The sequence below is a fragment of the Pezoporus occidentalis genome, unplaced genomic scaffold (genome assembly GCF_034315485.1).
Source record: "Pezoporus occidentalis ecotype Australia unplaced genomic scaffold, CSIRO_AGI_Poc_V1 ctg2, whole genome shotgun sequence".
In the NCBI taxonomy this organism is placed as follows: domain Eukaryota; kingdom Metazoa; phylum Chordata; class Aves; order Psittaciformes; family Psittacidae; genus Pezoporus; species Pezoporus occidentalis.
This window is the reverse complement of record NW_026913855.1, coordinates 21,155,316-21,175,836: the sequence shown is the minus strand read 5'-3', so window position 1 is coordinate 21,175,836 and position 20,521 is coordinate 21,155,316. Positions and strand designations below refer to the sequence as shown.

The 20,521-nt window shown below is 44.9% G+C and overlaps 1 protein-coding gene across 6 annotated transcripts in view; it reads left to right on the top strand.

The window, feature by feature from the left end:
- The first annotated feature begins 1,694 nt into the window (after positions 1-1,694).
- SMARCD3 (SWI/SNF related, matrix associated, actin dependent regulator of chromatin, subfamily d, member 3) overlaps positions 1,695-20,521 on the top strand; it is an 85,372-nt gene continuing 66,545 nt past the window's right edge. Inside the window, exons 1-3 of one of the 6 annotated variants that reach the window (XM_062618142.1) lie at positions 1,695-1,778; positions 3,839-3,964; positions 5,754-5,947. In XM_062618142.1, the coding sequence (XP_062474126.1) occupies positions 5,848-5,947 (100 nt within the window). In that variant the 5' untranslated portion in view covers positions 1,695-1,778; positions 3,839-3,964; positions 5,754-5,847. Of the gene's footprint in view, positions 1,779-2,321; positions 2,633-3,549; positions 3,656-3,838; positions 3,965-5,753; positions 5,948-20,521 lie in introns of those variants that run through there. The other 5 variants (XM_062618144.1, XM_062618145.1, XM_062618146.1 and 2 more) reach the window with 5 other exon arrangements.

The following is a 20,521-nucleotide window of genomic DNA, read 5'->3' as shown; positions in this document are numbered from 1 at the left end:
CATTCTTAACTCCAGTGTGAAGACTTCTGAGAAACTTGGTCACTTCTACCTGGTCTTAAGCATTTCGTTGTCACACATCCATCACAAAGCATATGTTTAGTCCTGCAGTACGGGTAGGGTGCAGGCTAATACCTTCATCTCCTGTTACGAGTCCTAGCCTGAGCTGCCACAGATGCTTTCTGGCAACACTGTCTCAGGGCTTGTCCCTCACAAGTCATCTTAGCCAAGACAGTCACCCTCTCTTCCATTCCTCTTTCAGATTGTCTTTCCTAGCATGTTATTTGCTAAACATACATGCTAAAGCATTTCTTCCAGGATGCTCAAGGGTGGCAGTTTCTGGATTACAGGTAACACAAATACTCATTTTCCATTTACAATAGTGTTTTTCTAGTGCAAGTAGATGTGAAAAAAAGCTTGCAAATGCAACACATATGAAAAATGCAGGCTGAAGAAGCTGAAATAACGTAAACATGTAGCCCCCACTTAAAAATACCCAGTGAGACATAAACCTATCTACCTCATATTCTTCACAAGATTTTACTTCAGCTGTTAGATTTACACCCTTTTGGAACACTTGGGAATTAGCAGAATTGCTTGGCTTCTGCTCACAGAATCACAGAATCAACTAGGTTGGAAAAGACATTCAAGATCATCAACCGTTGCCCCACTATTGCTAAGTCCAGCACTAAAACATGTCACTAAGGACTTAATCAGTTTTTGAACACTTCCAGGGATGATGGTTCCACCACTTCCCTGGGCAGCCTATTATAATGCCTGACTACCCTTTCAGGGAAGAAATTTTCCATAATATCGAGTCTAAACCTCCTTTGGAGCAGCTTGATGCTGTCTCCTCTTGCCTATCACTTGTTACTGGGGAGATCAGCCACCACCTCGCTACAACCTCCTTTCAGATAGTTGTAGAGAGCAGTAAGGTTCCCCTGAGCCTTCTCCAGACTAAACAACCCCAGTTCTCTCAGCTGCTCCTTATAAGACTTGTGCTTATCTGATACTCCTTTTCAACTGAGTTGTTTTCTTTCATTGCTTTCTCACAACTCCTTAGAGCATCACTCACAGTTATTCGCTTTCAGCCCTCATCCTCTACAACCCCCCATCCTCGTCTCTCACTGTTTTCAATGCTCCTTCAACTTAGGTCAGGCTCTCTTCAGTGCTTCTTCAAGTTATTATTTGAAAGTGTACTTCATAAATATCTTCCATTGGATATTCATGAAATACATTTCTCGTTACAACGGTCACAGCACAACAAACCCACCGTCTGCTGAACCCTGCATCCTCATCCTCCCGGGAGGTTCTATCTCCTTAAGAGAAAGGTGTGCAAAAGAACATGCAAATACAGGGTAGTAACTCTGGGTATAGGCCAGGTTTGGGTTTGAAATGTCACACATGCTTCAGAACTCCCCCCAGCCCCCGTTCACTCCCGAGACACGGGCATTGCGGCTAACAGCACCACCGAAACTCTCATGGACTCTTGGTAAACCCCGACCGCAGAGCTCGGCTCTCCCCGGCACGCCCTCGAGTTGTGTGTACCGTCAGCCAGGGCGCTGCCCGGGGCTCCGCCGGCACCTGTCAGGTGGGGCCGCGGGGCGGGCTGCGGGCTGTCGCTCCGGCCCACCGGCAGCCTGGGCGTGGGCTCTGTGGCGGAGCCCGACCCGCAGGGCTGGATAGAGCGAGGCCGGGGCCGCTGCCGGGACGGATGGCGGCGGACGGAGGCGCTGTGGTGCGCGCGGAGGCTGTGGTAGTGAAGGGGGCTACGGCGCCGGGTGAGGGGAGCTGTGGCGGCAGGGGGCGGTGGTGAGGGGGGGGGGCTGTAACGGGGGAGAGTTTGAGGGTGAGGGGCGCTCTGGGGGCGTGCGGCTGTGGCGGCGGGCTGCGGAGCTGTGATAGCGGAGGAGTGCTGTAGCGGCGGGAGAGGGGCGCTGGGGCTGTGGTGAGTGAGGGGAGCTATGCTGGTGAGAGGCGCTCTGGAAAGCTAGGGGCTGCGGCGGGCGAGGGTCGCTCTGGTAAGGGGGCTGTGGCGGTGAGGGGCGGCTCTCTGGCGGCCGAGGGGGGCTTTGGCGCCGGGGCTCGGTAGCGGCAGGGAGCTGGGGGCCGTAGCGGCGCGAACGGACTGCGGCGGCGGAGCTGTGGCAGCGGACCGCAGCCCGTCCAGCGCTCTCCCGGCGGTGCCGTGGAAACCGCCCGCGGGCGGGAGCGAGCTCCCCAGCGGCAGCAGCGCTGGGGCGAGCCGTGGGGCTGCAAAGGTCCGGGCGCTGCCCCCGCCCGTCCGCGGGAGGAGCTCCGCTTCGTGCCGCCCCCGCAGGGCTGGGAAGCGGCTGCAGGGTCCGCAGCTACGCAGTCCACCTGTCCCCGAAGCGGCGGTAAAGCGCAGCAGAGCCGGAGGAGCGGTCGCTCTCGCACCGGGACCCCCTCCCCGCGGTGGTGAGGGCGCTGTGGCCCTCCCGTCCCAGTCCCGCGCCTCTGCCGCTGCTGCGCGGGTGGCGAGCGACGCGCACTTTGCAGACGGTCCCTGCGCAGCTCTCTGCAGAGACGCGCAGGCGCCCCGCGCCGGGTGCTGGGACGGCGGACCCGGTGCGAGCGGGAGAGCGGAGCGGCGGGGAGGAGCATGGACGGGATGGTGAGCTTTGCCCCCGGTCCCGCCGCCCCGCGCCCTGGGCTGCCGTGCGGTTCGACCCAGCGGCGGCACTTGCCATGGCTCCGCCCTGGGCACCTGCGGGAGCTCTGGCAGCGGGACACCTCCGCCCGCGCATTGCGCCCAGCCAGCGGCATCCTCGCGTCGGGCACGGACACCGGCCGCTGGCGGTGCTCCCGAACCGGCGCTGCCCACTGTCTGGCCGGAAGACTCAGAGTCCGGGCAGCGGACCCTGCGCTTCCGCTGTTCCGCACTGCTCCTCCGCGGAGCCGGGGGCTGGAATACCCTCGCCGCTCTCTCTGTGCTTCCCTTAGCGTTCGGCGTTGCGCCGGTGTGGCCGCCCACCTGGGTCCCGCCAGTTGTCCCAGCGCATGCCCCCGCATCCTTGGCGAAGCTGTGGTGGCTTTGGTACCTCGCAGGGACCCACCTGGCTTGGAGAGGCAGGCAGAGATGGGAAGCCCAATACCCATTTACCACTCCCAAATGCGGGCTGCAAGTCCCTGCGGGAGGCTTTCCCTCAGCAGGGACTGACTTTCCCATGGGAGACATCAGCACTCGCCTGGAATTGCCCAGCTGGCTCTTGCATGGTCCTCTGGAGAGGAGGGTTCTCTTTTTAATACCGTGTCTCCTTGAGACACTCCACACCCAGTCTTGTTCTGCGACTGACAGCTGTCTCCAGTGCTCCAGAACAACCAGCCTTCATGCAGGAGATAACACCTTTTGAGAGAGAGCATTTTTCTTGCTGCCTCTAAGCTGCTCTCAACTCTGTCTTCAGAGGGAGATACGTAGTCCCAGAAACTCTCTCAGGGCAAAGTGATCTGTGTCTGTAGGACATTAACGGTCTTCCAGAAGATCTTGGCTTCCCCCACAGACAAACCTTTTCACTTTGGCAGCAGGAGCTTGCTGTTGGTGACTGCTGTTCCCTGAGGCCTGAAACTCCTCCGTTTTGTCTATCAGCATGGCCTGTGGAGGGACACTATGTGCAAGTTGCTGCTGGGAAAGCCTGAGGTAGAAATTAAACGGGGAACTGAGAAGAAAGCAAGTTCGACATGATCTGGGGGTGTGTTTGTGCAGTATCCTTGTCTAGCGCTGTCAGCACTGCCTTTCTTGGAGAGACTGGCTTCATACTGCTGCCCATCCAGGGGAGTCCTGCAGCTTCTGAAAATAGCTAGTTCCTTGTTGCTGCCTCAGGAGCAATTGGTAACCTGCTGTTTACCATGGACACACCATCATGAAGAACCAGCCCATCTTTCCTGGCAGAATCTCCTGCCCTCTGTGAGGAAGAAGCCTGCAGCCTGGCCTTGCCCCTACAGCAGGGTGAGATTCCCAACATTGTCAGCCTCTGGTTGCCTCCTTTTCTGCAGTGCTGCAGTGATGTGCCTTTCTGTACCTTGTGCACTCTCCTGGACCACTCCTTCTCACTTGTAGTGCTTCCACTGCTGTGTTCTGCCTCAGCCACTGCTTTTCTAGAACCTATCCTTCCTTGACTTCAGCTCTATTTTAGCACAATTCACCATGATCTTCTTTATGCCCTTTGTTCTTCCCTTGTTTTGACCCTGCTGGACCTAGAGCCTTGTTACTATTCCTAATGGAGTTGTCTGCTATTTGCTCTCATTCTTCAAAGTGCCAGTCACCAGCACTGCCTAGGCTAGCACTGTGATGCTTTCTTGCCTATCCATTCTTTCAGCAGTTGCTTCTAACTGCATGAGTAGGTATGAGCTTATACCCGTGAATGCTGTGAGTGCTGGTGTTCACTTCTGCTGTAATGCTTCTTTTCTTCTTCAACTGCAGTACAGAGCTGTCAGAAGAAGCAGTGCTTTGTATACAGGTGCAGCTGGCTCAGCTGTTCGCAAGGAGCAGCTCCCTTTTCCTTCTTACCTTGGCTCATCTTCTATGGGACCTGTCATGTATATGCAGACACTAAAGCTGCCTGCCTATACCCTAAATCTGGGGGATCATTAGTTCTTCCAGTTTGCAACACTCTCACCATCCTACCAGGGCATCTAATAATGCCTCCTGAAATGCTGGAGTATTCTGATAGCCTTTAAGGATTTGATTTTTGAAGAATGAAAGCAAGCTGACTCAGTTAAAGTTCCTGAACTGGCCTGCTTTCCCAAGGATTACCAGATGTGTGATGGCAAAAACATAACTGAGAACATCTGTGTAAGAAGGTATCCTGGTGTCTGGGTTAAGACAGGCAAATTCCAGGGAGCCCTTCCAATCTTTACTACCCTATGGCTCTTATTAGAGCATGCCTTAACATGTTGACAGGTTGTAGGCAAGTGGTGTACTTTCTTCATGTTTTTTTTAATCTCTACAAATACAAGCTGGCTCCCATCTGTAAGGATGGCCTAATGCCTTGGCAAAAGTACTCTGCCCTGGTGAGACCACATCTGGAATATTGTGTCCAGTTCTGGGCCCCTCAGTTCAAGAAGGACAGGGACCTGCTGGAGAGAGTCCAGCTCAGGGCAACAAAGATGATTAGGGGAGTGGAGCATCTCCCTTATGAGGAAAGACTGAGGGAGCTGGGTCTCTATAGCTTAGAGAAGAGGAGACTGAGGGGTGACCTTATTAGTATATATAAATATATAAAGGGGGAGTGTCACGAGGATGGAGCCAGGCTCTACTCAGTGGCAAACAATGATAGGACAAGGGGTAATGGGTACAAACTGGAACACAAGAGGTTCCACTTAAACTTGAGAAGAAACTTCTTCTCAGTGAGGGTGACAGAACACTGGAACAGGCTGCCCAGGGAGGTTGTGGAGTCTCCTTCCCTGGAGACATTCAAAACCCGCCTGGACACATTCCTGTGTAACATTATCTAGGTGTTCCTGCTCCGGCAGGGGGATTGGACTAGGTGATCTTTTGAGGTCCCTTCCAATCTCTAGCATACTGTGTGTGTGACATGCATCTGTGTGCAGTTGTTTGCAGAGGAGTCCCTAATCACTGTCAGTTGCATCTTTTCTTGCCTGCATTTTCTCTCTTCTTTCTTTTTCCTTCAGTTGTGCTGCTTATGAAGTGTCCCATAGGTTGATGCTGTTCTAGGAAATTTTATTTATACTGTATGTTACTTCCCTCTCACTCAGTATGTACTTTCTCTTTTCAGAGCTGGGTCCCAGTGCATCCTCGGCCTGCTGTCTTAAAGCTGTTCCTGCTTCAGGTCAATGAGACTATCTGCTGCTAATTCATCATGACATAATATGTGGTCTCCTGCCCCATCCTGTTGGATAAATTTTCTGCTTCCTCTTGGTCTATACGCATGTGACTCCAGGTGTTCATCAGCTACCCAGTCTGGTACAGGTAGGTTTTAGCCCTTTGAAAAATGACCTGTTCTAGGTGGGAAGAATGCGTCTGTGCTTTGTGTTGGGACTAGAAAATGTTTGGCTTTGGATATATGGGAAATGTTATTTTGTGAAATAAATCCTGAATTGCCCACTTGCTGCTATTGACCTAAGCTGGTCCTTTTACTAGCCAGCTGCTTCTGTGATAGTTTCTGCTAGTGCTGACAGGGAGGGTGCTGATTAGCCAGAGTAGACTGACTCAGAGCACATAATGTTAGAGAATGCAGTTGCTAAAAGCAGGCCTAATAGAGGAAAGAATGAAGAGTAGTGGTGGTAACAGGTATTCTTTGTGGTAATTCATTACTCCATTAGCTATGAGTAAATGTGATTAGTTCTTGTCAGATGGTTATTGATTTGTAGGGCTACCATTCCTCTCTCAGCAGATTTAAATTAGCATGGTTAGCTCTTCCCAGCTGTCAGACTTCTGCAGTACCTGCTGTTGCTGGGTATGTATTGGTCATCTCCATGATAAAGTACTCAAATCTGCCACTTGTATCTTTATTTCCTACCATTCCTCTTGTTGCTTCCGCTGGTGAATATCCACTTGTATCCCTCTGTCTTTTTCCCAAGTCAATACACGGTATGCCTGTAAGGGACTTTGTTTCTCCCACAACTGGATCAGTTCCTCTTAACTTTTCACATCCTGCCCAGGTCACTTCACTGGTAGTACAAATTGTCTGGTAGAAAAATGTGTTCTATTTTGCATTGGGAATAAATAGCCTAGCTTTTTTTAAAATTTTTAAATTTTATTTATTTTAAGACACGTTAGGCTTGTTATTGTCATCTGATTTGGCTTTTTAACAACCATATTGCCTAGGCTGCTGCAGTACAGTTAGGAGCTTTGCCCAATACCTACTACCTCTGCCTTTTTGATTCTGTGAGATAGGGAAAGTATGTTACTAGTCATCCAATCATAATTTATATGAATTTAAGAACTGTGTTATGCTGAGACAGACCAAAGTATCCTGTCTCTGACAGGTAACGGGTATGTGAAAAAGGAATAGGAAGGTGAGGCAAATGCTGAATAGTCTTTTATTTCTTTCACATACCTTTCAAGTTTTTGCAGTCATCTAATTATGGATTCAGCATAATTTGTTTGGAGTAAACAATTTCGGAAAATTCCCCAAACTTGTAGGTCTGCTGTTTCAATGTTATCTTCATTGGAAGGAGTTGTTTCAGTTTTCTGTGATTGACTTTTCTGTGATTATGTTTTCTGTTACTGTTATGTCCTTTTCTGTTCAGTTGAAAGTTCTCTTGGACTCTGAGTGCAAGGAGAACTATAGGGCCATTCACTGTGGCATGTTCTTAATGGTAGTGGGTACCTGTATCCAGCTCGCAGCTGTTGCTGAGTAAGGGTGTGTCTTTTAGAAAGGTAGTTTGGTAGTTCTCATTTAGGTTCCAAATGACAGAAGACTCTGGTATGGATGAGAGGTAGTTGGCATAGGGAGAGACTGGACAAAAAGGGCGTGACTGCAGATGCTTGGCAAAAGAAATTAAAAGGAGAATAATAACTTGCTCAGCAGGAAGTGCTTTTGTGATTTTTACTTATGTTTGCACTTATGGATGGTGTTGGGTTCAAGGTGACCACTGAATGCCAGGCAATATATGTGGCAAAAAGGTTTTTTTAGTTGATGTCTAGGAAAGTTTCTTTCTTTTTCACTTCTGGCACCCAACTCCATTTTTTTTCTGTTCCTATAAATACCATATGCCATCCATGTTCTCTGTGCTGACTAACTTGTTAAGACACCTTTGATGTTAAAGTTAATGCAGAATAAACCTGCTAATGTATATTCCTGAAGAGAATGCACAACTCTTCCTGAAATCAGAAGAATTTATGTATTAAAACTCCTTTAGGTTTTTGATGAAAGGCAAGGTGTTAGGTTCAACCTTCAATACTTATAACTTCGAGTGCACGCCTCTTCCAGTGCAGTGTTGCCACAAGTGGTTTTCAAACAGAGTGCTTGGGCTAATGCCTGGAATTTGCTGGTCTCCCTTTAAATTGAACAGCATTCTAGGAATTCAGCTTTTCTGGAAAGTTGTGGTTGGAGTGACTGAATGGTGCTTAATTTAAAATGTGAAGGATTAGAAGTTCTAGTATCATACCATGGGAGTTATCCAGGTTTTTAGTTTATACAGAAGTGTCCTAAGTGCCTAGAAACAAGCAAATAACTATAACTTGCATGATTTTTCTTCTAGCTCACACACTTATTGCTGTGTTCTTCATGACACTTTCATGATGTAGACAGTGGCTAGTAGGTCTTGTTCAGGAAATGTTACTCAGAGATCATCAAGTGAGGTATGTCTGATTTTCATGAATTGACAGTCGGAGATAACCTTGTCAGATGTTTCTGATACTCACTGAGTAAATATGAAAATGACAATGCTATGGTCGTTCTTGTACCTGGATGTATTGATAGCACTGGGGCCTCAGTGCTGCACAGGAGCCCCATGAATTTTTATAGAAAGATGTTTTGATTTTCTTTCTATTTCTTAAAACAACCTCTATTAATTGGTTCCAGTGTTTGAAAGACAAACTTTCCTTTATGGCCTTTGATAGTCCAATGGTCTTTACTATTTTGTACTTTGAACTGTAATTATGAGGTCTGTGTTTGGCTATGGTAGTTGTCCAAAGCTAGGGATAGAAGCATTTGTCTTTGAACATAATTATCACCATGTCTTAAATGAAAGCCTTTATCTTGAATGAAGAATTTCCCTGCTTCAGGAATGTCAGTTTCAGTCTAATCAACATTGTATCTTTCAGTTTTTACCCCAAAATTCAGCACACTTATTCTCTGTTGTGAAAGAATTTTAATAATAATTTGCTTAAAGGCAGTTCAGCTCCTTTCAAGATCCTAAACTGCAGAGATAAAAACACAATTTACCAGTCATATATTTCTGAATTTATGGGCACAGCGATTGCACTGAAGTGGGAAATCATATAAACTTAACTTTTGAGAAGCATGTGGCCTTTGATTTGCAAATGTGCTTTTGATGATGTGAAAGAAATTTGATTTCATTTGGTGAAATTGCAAGGCCTAACAAGGCACAACATTCAACATTTATGAATTCATGATTTTTAAAGATTTAAACCAGTCATTTTTTCCTGGCAAAATATGTATGATTCATGGCAACTGCAGAATTTATAGTTAAAAGGTGATGTCTAGATGGAGAGCAAGAGCTGTGTTTTCAGCTGTTAGGTCAGTGAGGGATGATTTTTTTAAATGTTACTTATAGATAATTTTTAAAAGCTTTCTGTTTCCATGGCAGAGAAAGGACATATGGCAAGGTTACTCAAGATTTTAGTTTTATTTTTTTCTTCTTTGAGATCATAGGAATAACCACTGATAACTGAGCTGGCTGGTATGCTGATCAGGCTGAATGTGGACAGTGGCCAATAGGAATTAGTTGTAGGAGAAAACACAAAGCTCATTCAGTGTGTGGTTTATGGAATAACAGAATGGTTTGGGTTGGAAGGGATCTTCAAAGATCATCTCATCCTCTTCCAGTATCTCACCACCCTCATCACAAAAAAAATGTCTTGCTATGTCCAGTCTAAACCTATCCTCTCGCAGTTTAAAACCGTTGCCCCTTGTCCTGTCACTATAGGCCTTGGTAAAAATTCTCTCTATGTCTTTCTTGTAGCTTCCTTTAAGTATTGAAAGGCTGCAATAATATCTCCCTGGAGCCTTTTCTTCTCCAGGCTAAATAACCCAAATTCTCTCACCTGTTCTTCATAGGAGAGGTGTTAAAACCTCCTGGTAATTTTCATGGCTCTCCTCTAGACCTGATCTAACAGGTCCATGTCTTTCTTGTACTGTGGACCACAGAGCTGCATCCAGGTGTGGGGTCTCAGGATAGCACAGTAGAGAGGAAGAATCTCCTCCCTTGACCTGCTGGCCATGCTGCTTTTGATGCAGGCCAGAAAACAGCTGCCTTTTTGGGCTGCAAGCACACACTGATGGCTCATGTTTAATTTTTCATCTGCCAATATCCCCAAGTCTTTCTCCACAGAGCTGCTCTCAATCACTTCATCCCCCAGCCCGTACTGATACTGGTGATTGCTCTGACTCAGGTGCAGGACCTTGTACTTGATCTTGTTGAACTTCATGAGGTTCACATAGGCTCACTCCCTCAGCCTGTTGGGGTCCCTCTGAATACCATCCCTTCCTTCTACTCTGTCAACTGCCCCGCTTGGCTTGATATCATCTACAAACATGCTGAGGGTGAACTCAATCCCACTATCTATGGTATTAGCATTGGTCCCAATATAGACCCCTGAGGGACATCCCTTGACAGTGATCTCTGGACATTGAGCTGGCAGCTATTTAAAGGCACTTTTCTTAGAGCACAAGAACTATCACTTCCTGCATTTAAAAAATTAGGCAAGGAAGGTGGGAAACCAGTATCTGAGCAAGAACATCCTGGTCAAACTGAAACACAAGATGGAAATGTATAAGCAGTGGCAGCAGGAAGACACATCCTGGGAAGAATACAGGGATACTGCCCAAGTCTGTAGGGGTGGGATTGGGAAAGCTAAGGCACAACTGGAGCTAAATTTGGCAAGGGATGTGAAGAATAATAAGAAGGGCTTCTACAAGTATGCTAGTCAGAGAAGGGAGATAAAGGAAACTGTACTCCTCAGTAAATGAGACCGGGAATCTGGTGACAACGGACATGGAGAAGGCTGACATACTCAACAACTTTCCCCCCTCCTCTTGGTTTTCATTTGTAATTCTCTTTAGTCTCTGAATGTTGGGAATGAAGTCCCACCCATCATAGAATCCTTGAATGGTTTAGGTTGAAAGGGATCTTAAAGCCACAGGACACCTTCCACTAGACCAGGTTGCTCCAAGCCCCATCCAACCTGGCCTTGAACACTGCCAGGGATGGGGCAGCCACAGCTTCTCTGGGCTACCTGTGCCAGGGCCTCACCACCCACATTATCTCCCCTCTAAAGCCAAAAAAACCTCCCTACAGCTTCCTTGTCAGCCCCTTTAGGCACTGGAAGCTGCTCTAAGGTCTCCCTGGAACTTTCTCTTCTCCATACTGAACAAGCCCAGCTCTCTCAGTCTGTCTCCAGCCCTTGGAGCATCTTCATGGCCTCCTCTGGACTCATTCCAGCAGCTCCATGTCCTCCTTATGTTGTGGCCTCAGAGCTGGATGCAGCGGTGTTCGGGGGATCTCACCAGAGCAGAGTAGAGGGTGAGAATCCCCTCCCCTGACTTGCCGGTCAGTCCTTTTAATGCAGCCCACCATACGGTTGACTTGCTGGGCTTGCATGTGGACTGTAGGAAAAGATGAGGTTCTAGACTGTCTGGGGAACCTGGACATACACAAGTCCGTGAGGCCTGGCGAAATGCACGCCAGAGTCCTGAGGGAACTGGCTGATGGTAAATCCTGTCTCTCCCCAGTAATTTGTATTAATCAAAGAACATCCTGTGATCAAAGAAGCCAAAGCCCTGGTGTCAGTCAACACCATCCATGAAGTCAGGTGTTGATCTGCGTGATCATGGTTGCTTGCAGATTAATGGATCTTACGGCTAAAGAGACTTTTGGATCACCTGACACCTGTATTTTACTGAGCACTAATCAACTTCTGTTTGTCCTTACCGTGAGGCTTTTATTCCTTCCAGAAAGACAAGCTGCAGTTTGGCAAGCTATTAAAGATTGAAAATATAATGGAATATACCGGCTGTAGAACCTCTGTGAGTCGAGGGTTTAAGAGCTTAGATATCTGTTAAGGGTTTGGGCAGGTCAGTACTGACTTGTCACAAGGAAGGATTTGAAGATCTTCTAATGGCCATGCTAGCCCCTTTGATTCTGTAAATAACCTTGTTTCTGATGGCTAGACTGTTCTGAAGCCAAGGGATGAAGGTTACACCAGTGTCCGCAGGGCATAAGTAGAACAGAGCGTCATTGTAACTGTTAGGAGTGTGATCCCCCACCCTGCCTTGCTCCTGACTGACACGTGCTCTGTGGTAGTGATTTGTGGTGTAGTTTGTCTCATGCCACCTTTTGTCCATTGGCTTGTGTTCTGCCTTTTTTAAGGTTGGGTTTTGTTTTGTCTTTTTTGTTTGTTTGTTTTCATATTTAATTTAAAAGCTCTCTTATCACTTGGGATTTTGTGAATGTTTGTACTTACATAGAATGTACTTAAAGATCATCATGTTCATCTCTCAACTTTGTGTTTAGTTCATTAAACATGTAGCATTACATGAATCTTTCATGGACATTTTTCAGACTTCTGGACTGTGCTTGGTACTACTTTATTCAGTGTTCCAACACGGACATCTCTAGTGATTGAAGTATATGGAGAAAATCATCCTGCTACCCCTGCTTCCTTCTCCTCATAAATTAAAGGGTCCCTTTGGCTCTCTTTGCCACAGTGTGGCACAGATAATTCAGTTTGAGTTTTCCACTGTGATCCCCTTTTCAGATTTTCTACTTTTCAAGACAGTCTTCTGCTTTAGGAGGGTGACACACAGGGACACAAACTTGCTAGTTGAGGGATAATGGAGGCAAAGACCACGGTATATTTTCACTAATTGATGAAACTACAGGTATAGCTTTGGAGAGGACAAATCTGAACTAGAGGAATCCCCAGGTCTTGGAGCTGCTGGAGGTGGTGGCTGCAGCAGCATGAATAAATGTTCAGTTTCTGTAATGGAAAGAGTGCCTTTTTAGTTCCCCATTGGCATTCAGTGTATGATAAATCATTTCAAAAGAGGTAAATAATGAAGCAACAAAATTAGCCAATAACATGACATTATTCAGTGCAATAGAACCTAAGTCTGTCTCTTAAGACTGAGGAAGAATGTTTAAAAACTGGTGATAATACAGCAAAATAAATTTAAGGTTGATGAATTCATATGTAAAGTGTGTAGAGAAAATAAGCCTACCAATGTAGCCACATTGTTGTCAAAATTATCTCTTTTGGTTGAGGAATGAGTTCTTGGCATCTTTATAGACAGTTCTTTGCAATATGAGCTTAACAGTAGCGATAAAAATGGAAAAGTCTATACTAGATATTCCAGAAAAAGAATTACCAAAACTGAAGGTAACGATATCATAATGTATAAATTCATGTTTCACTTATGTCCTGCAGAGTGAATGCAGTTCTATATCCTTTAAGATGTGGTGACTAGTAGAACTAGAAGAATTCTAGAGAAAGCGATGAGGATAGTGAGAAGTGGAAAGGTTTCCATTAGAGGAGGTGTGTGAGAATCCTTTAGAAAAATGATAGACAAAGGTAACTGTGCTAGAGATCTTCAGGCATCACAGAGGAAAGGAGTTACTATTTATAGAACATTCGGACATGATTTATAGAACCTATTGATATCAGGCAACAGGCTTAAAACAAACACCAAGTTTTTGGTTTTGTTTTAGCTCCTGTCAAATTTGATTGTAGCATTTATTTCTAAAAGATGTTTCAGCTGTCTACAGTATAGATGGGTTCAAATGAAGGTATTAGACTGCTGGCTCTTAAACATGGCAGTCCAGGCTCAGGTTGTTAGTAAACCATGTCTGTTAGAAACAGGAAGGTCGTACAAGGGGAATATACATATATTTTGGTTTTTGCAATAATAGTTTTATAGCTATGAGGCTCAATCCATATAGTAAAAAAAAACAAAAAAATTTTAATGGACAGATGTAGAAGAGCAGTTTATTAGAATGCCCTCTGTAGTTGTAAAAAAAAAAACAAACCCCCAAAACCAACCCCAAGCCACCAAAGAAAAACAAAAGCCCCCAACAATTAAAAAACCCAACTGCAGGATATTTTTAAAATTGTATTTCTTGTACCTTCCTTTGAGCATCTGGTCCAGTTGGCTGTGTGGAGCTTTGGGCTGAGATCTGATGGTGTCAGAAATTGATTTTTTTACCACAGTCTTTGTAAAAGTCTGAGGAGAGGATAGTAAATGATAAAGGCTTCTTTTATTCCAGGTATCAGACATTCTTGTTAAGCAACTTTAAAGAGGAAAAAAGAATAGCGAAGTTAAATAATTTAGCTGAAACTCTCTTCCCCATCTTTGACTTTATTTCCTTCATGTATTAGACCTCTGAAGTGTGGGCTTCCCATACCTATCCAAGTCTTTTGTACTGACTCAAAATTGAATATAAAAATACTTTGTTCCTCTTTATAGACTGTACTTCGGAAGGGAAGAAAAATGAAGATAGGAAAACTTTTGTTTGAAAATCAGTTTCACTAAAAGGCAGTAAAACTTCACAAGCCAAATCACGTTTTTCTTGGTAAGTCATGTAGTGGGTGTTCTGCATGGTGTAGATAGGTTCCTGGAAGAAGGTGGTAAGTTTAGGGTTTTCTCTGAGTTTCATGCAAGAATGAAGGTGCCTTGGAGAGAAGCAGAACGCATATGTCTTGGATTATACCATCCAGTAGGCTTTGGTGATACAGGATGGGAGCGTTTCCATTCTGGATTTACAGAATTGAGAGAAACCTTTTAATAGAAGAGTTATGCTGCTGTGTGATGAGTGTTGTGCATAGCAGAGTCCCTTCCTTTTAATTTGAAAACCAAACCTAGCAAGTATCAAACAAAAAACACTACTTATGAGAGAATTAAAATGAAACCCTCTGAGATCTATTGCTCAATTCAGATGAAAAGAGTGGAAATTTTCAAATATTTTAGCAAGGTTTAGCAAAATATATTTATCTGCACTTAATGTTACTCTGATGGCTTACTTGGTGTTTAGATTGCACTGTTACCTAGGACTTGTCTTTTCTTTCCTTTGCTTACCCTTCTTGAACTGCTCTGTGGAGGCCTATTCCACACATCATATTTGGACTCTCTTGTGCTCTGTTTCTACTGCACAGAATATTGTTCCTGTGCTAAATACTTGTCCAGAACTAAATACTTGCCAGATATAAACACTACTTTGCATCACTAAAGACATCTGAGTGCATATTGAAGCCTTCAGCATCGTCAAAAGGCAGAAGAGCAGTGGTGGGCTAGGAAACAGTGCCTTGAAAATAGTAGGAAAATGAGGAAAAGGATAAATGGTAGAGGAAGGGGTAGGGAGCTCTGATGAATGACCAGAATTTGGGACGTGGTCTTGGGGGTTGTTTTGAAATTAAATGCAGATTAGGAAATGAAAAACAGCCATCTGCAGAGCATGTAAAAAAACTGCTGGGGAAAAGAGCTGTAAATATGGAGATCTTTATCCAGGACAATTTAGCCTCTTTTGCCTGCCTGCCACCTACTCATGCTCCTGTTTGGGGAGGAGAAACAAAACCAAAACCCAAGAAAACCCCCAAAACAAAGTAGGAGAAGGAAATGGTGGGAAGGGGTTTCAGTTTGTTGGGCAAAAACTTTATGTCTTCAGGAATGGAGCTGTATGTGATGGGAGGAGCCTGACTTGTCCTGAGACTCGCCTTTTGGAGACCCTTGCTTTCTTTATGGTCATGGTACAAGAACTTGCAATTGTGGAGAGAAATACTATTAAGTAAATTAGAACACACATTAATATTATACACTGTCTTTGCAAAGGACATTTAATCAGTCACGAAAAATATTGGGTGGGTAAAAGTAGTAAGGTGGGTAATAATCTTAGTTATGATTATGAAGTACTTGCTTACACTCTCTGTAAGTGCTTCAGGTCCCTTCTTATTTACAGACTTTCAGTCTAGCTTTTTCAAGTACCTGTAGGGTATTGCCTAATTTTTCCAACTTTCCGAATATTAATGGAAGGGGTGGTGATTATCCTGCAAAATCAGCAGTAGCTACTTGGTCATGCTGACAAAGCTGGGTCTTGAGCAGCACGCTTAAGGGACCATGCCTGGACTAAACTTTCATTTGTCTCTTCTTTCTCCTGTTCAAACATCTTCAGTGGCTTCTTGTTTGAATGCTGAGCCTGTGTGGACAACATTTGTGTGGACATGTCTTCCCTGAGTGGTTGTTGCTGCCCCCCCAGTTTCTCTATTGTATTCTGCCAGTCAGCAGTGAAACAGCTCATTGAAAACTTGCATGGTACATGGCAGAGGCCATATGAGAGTCTGACTGTATATCCTCTCACCCATCACAGAGCATTGGTACTATCTAATACAACTTGGCAGTGGTAAAATCTCTTAGATACCGTAGACTCAGGTTCTTCTGGGACTCAAAGCTCTCTTTGAGGCAAGCTGATGTTGATGTACAGTCACTGAAGACCTTAAGAGGCCATGTAATGCAGAGCTGGCCAGTATTTCTTGCAGTTCAAGCTCTTGTGACAGGCTATATCACTTGGTCAGCAGTGGAGCTGTGATGTCACTGAGGTTGCAGAATAATCTGAATCCTTGGATGCAGGGGGAATACATGGAAGGAGATGATGGAATTAGTGCAGTGATGAATACTGTGGAAGGTTATATATGCCAACCAATTTGGACTCCTTTATACATTTTTTTTTTTGTTCATTTATATGTTAGGTTCCTTTTAACACTCCCAGTGTTTTCGTTGGGTAATATATAAGGATCATATGTTGAGAAAAAACAGATGAATTTGTATAGAAATCAATAGGCTTTGGGATTGTGCTAGTAATGAAATAAAAACAGGGTCCTAAAATGATGCCATTCTAGGGACATTACTGCATAGTGCCATAATACAGGTTCCATTTCAAGTATCTGTACTTCAAGAAAGCTGATGGAATATGGAGAAGTGCTGAGAAGAGATGTATAAGGGGATGAAAGATATAGTTACTACTGTTTTATAGTGAGCAGGCACAAGGACTCGCTGTATTTCGTTCATTCAGGAGAGGCTGAGAGGGGGATTTTGTTCTGATCTTAAAGAATCTAAATGGGGAAGATAGTTCACAAGGCCTTTTTGTATTAAGGCATGGACTTCTAGTCTGATATGCAAAAGGCAGATGAGCATTGCCTCTTTCTGTATGTGAATTTGGGAATTATTTCTGCTACTACCATTAGTTAAAGTATGTGGCCCACACAACCCAGGAAGTCTTGGTAGGGTATAAAAGGCAGGTCTGTGAGCTATAAGTAATGAAATTCCGACATGAAGTAAGGCATAGTTTTACAAGGAGGACAATTAAACAGTGAAAGATCAGACATCAGGACACAGTAAATCCTGATTTAAAGAAATTTAACAATCTAGATTGCATGACTTTACAGCATCTTTATAGTTTTTGAATTAACTCTGTGGAGAATCTGCTGAGTGAGGGATGGGTTGGTGTTGTGGGGGCAGCTATCCTGCATCATGTCTTGGGTGTAACACAGTATCTTGATAGTGGCTGTGAGTAACTCTAAGGAGGAGTACAAAATTGAGAGGAATATGATGGTACTTGGCCCTGAATACTCACTTAGAATGAGTGAGAGGTATAGCATAGAAATGGTGCCATTGTAGACAAGGTCCAATTGTTGTAATAGGCCCTCTGGGCTGAGAGTCTGTGTAAGCATTCCCTTCGGATAATTAGTATCTTTGGGAGTTCTGAAGTACAAAAATTTAAATGTGTGCTGCACTGGTTGTGTAAATGCTGATATAAGGGTGGAGAAGGGGCCCTTCTGCTGCCAGGAATGCCAGGCTTCCAGCCTCCCCCATTATGGGAGACTCCATCCATCGCTCCTTTGTTCATAGTCTCTTAGCTGTCTCTCCATCTGACACAGTTGATGCTCCCTCCCCAAATTACAAATCTCAACTACTAGTGCATTTTTTTTTTCTCAGAAGGGATGAGCAAAAAGTTGGCTGAGGGAGGAGATAATGGGAAAAGAGAACTCGGTGGCACCAGCAGTCAGGTGGCCACCGCTTCCTGCAGCCCAGGGAGCTGCATTTGTTCCTCTGCGGCAGCTTGAGGAACGTTCTGCCAGGCTCGCAGGGCTGCTCCTGCGTGGAGGACCCCCGCAGCTCAGGACCTCTCCGCAGGGGACTGGTGGCAGCTGCCACAGAGGGGCAGCAAGAAGCCGCTCGGGGCACGGTGTCGGTGCTGGCCGCGGCTTCACCGAGCTGCTCCCTCGCTTGACAGCGAAGCGCGGACACGGGGTAGGAGCTCGGCTCCTCCTTTATGCGTGTGCTGCCGGCCACGCTGCTGCCACCCTGAGGCCTCGGCTGTACTGAGCCCTTTGATTGTACAAAAGCGTTTCCCAGTTTTGAAACAGTGGGAATGAGATAAGCCGGAGGGAAGATGAACACTAGCTTTGCAAACCAGCTTTTCTCTGAGTGCAGATCTGCACCACGGGAGACCCATGCAGCAGAAAGAATTTGTTTTACTGCAAGTTAGGTCAGTGAGAGTGAATAAAGAGTTACAGAACAATGGTAGAAAAGATTTCTATGCATACAGAGGTGTTCAGGTTGACAGTGTCATTTTGAATGTTGATATCAAACCTAGATTTGAGGAATAATCTGACATAATTCTATCGAAATGCTTTAAACAGGTTCTGGAAAATAGGAATGGGGAGAATGATTGACATGTTAAACTTGGGGTGGGGAAGGTGATTATGTGTGTATAAAGATCCTTGTGATCTTAAAGATGCTGAAATGCTTTGGGCACAATGTTCACCAATCTCAAAAAGCAGTGACTGTCTCCTCGGCAACAAGAAAGGCATGTGTCTGTTCCCATGGAAATGTGCTGTGAAAGCTTCACAGAGAAGATTCTGTTCAGAGCTCAGCAGCGCAGGCTCCAAGCTCTTTGTTGCTCCTACCTGAAGGAGAGGCTGCCGGCGCATTCAGGTGCTCTCATCCTGCAGCTGACAAGGAGTGAACTGCAAATAGTGTGGAGCTGTTCCTGGCTCCCTGTATAAAACAGATTAATTGTGCACTGCTGTTCCCGTCTTAGGAGTTACATCCTCAGTCACTAATTGACAGCATTGAAGATGACTTTGCAGCTTTTCATAAGGAAAGCAGGATTCTTGCTAGCCAATGAAGCATCAGAGAGTTTCTGATACTAATTCTTTCAAAGGAGTGGACAGGCAAATCTGAAAAACAGGAAACAAAGGATATGCAGGGAGTCTGCATCTCAGCAGTCCTCTCTGCTGTCTCAAAGGTGAAAAGACTATGTAGGAACACTGACAGGTCTACTGCACTAGACCCACCAAACTTATACAGTAAATAAACTATATATAATAGGCACCAGTTCTTCTAAACCCATGTAATGCTCTTCTAAGGGAGCAAACATATTTAGTGGGGACCAGAAGTAGTATGAAAGCATGGTTTGATCTGTTTTATTTTCTTTTTTTTTGGGGGGGTGGGGGTGTTGGTTTGTTTTTTTGTTGTTTTGTGTTTTGTTTTAATATGAGGTGAGGGATGCAGAAGCACTAGCAGAACAGTGATAATTTCAAAGTGATGGACTGGGAAAATGATTTTAGAAGCAGCATTATATATGTAGTTGCATGTATTATGTATAGGTATTACTCAGTAGTGTGCTTGTTCTTTTCTTTTACATTTTTTTCATCAATAGCCTTCTTTTCATTCCAGTAGCTTCTTTCCAGTCCTGCATTAAGGGATAGTAAATAGAAGTGCATTATTTACATTCATTATCCTACTATTTTGTCCCATAATACCTGCTTTCTAAGGTAAAAAAAAAAATAGCATTTTCAATCACTACTCCTGAATTGGCCTCACTAAACCATGATTCTTACCCTCATCTCTGTACTCTGTAATTTTGCTGTGCTTGCAAAGAGAAAGCAGCTAGGTTTGCATATGTTTGCAGGTAAGAGCATTTCAGGTGTTTTGTTATTGCCTCGTTTCTGCTGTCAGTCCCCATTCCATTCTTCATTCTCTATTCTCCATGTGAATCTGTTGATTTGGCATGTATTTGAGTTACTTGTAATGCTTAAGTCTTTCCTGTGTAGAATCATAAAATCATAGAATGGTTGAGGTTGAAAGGGACCTCTGGAGATCAAGTTTCCCAGCTTCCCTCCTCGAAGTTGGGTCACTGACTGCCAAGTTCAGTGAAACTTTGAGTATCTTCAGGAATGGAGTTAAGTTGTTCTCTGGGCAACCTGTTCTAAATAAAAAAGCCTGTTCACCTCTTCACAGTAAAAAGGCTTTTCTTGTGTGTAAATGAAATTTCCACTATTTTGTTTTGTGCTGTTTGCCTCTGGTCCTGTCACAGGGTGCCATAGAGAATAGTCTGTCTCTGCCTTCTTTAAAACCTGTAGTGAGGTATTTATGCATATCGATAAGATACCTCCTGAGCCTTCTCATCTCCATGCTAAAAAATATCTCGGCTCTCTTGGCCTTGCCTCATGATAGATGCTCCAATCCCTTAACCATCTTGTGAGCACTCACTCTGGTATGTCCATGTATTTCTTGTACTGGGCAGCCCGGACACAGCACTCTAGATGTGATCTTATCTGTGGCAAGTAGAGAAGGATCACCTCTCTTGACCTGCTGGTATTGTTCTCCTAATTCAGCTCAGGATGTTGCTGGCCTTCTGTGCTGTAACAGAACATTGCTGGCTCATCTTCAGTTTATTGCTCACCAGGATCCCTGGTCTTTTTCTGCAAAGCTGATTTCCAGCCAGTCACCCCCAGGCCATGTCCTGGTACATGGGTACAATTTCTCCTTCACATATTCATGCTGATTAATCTCAGTCACCT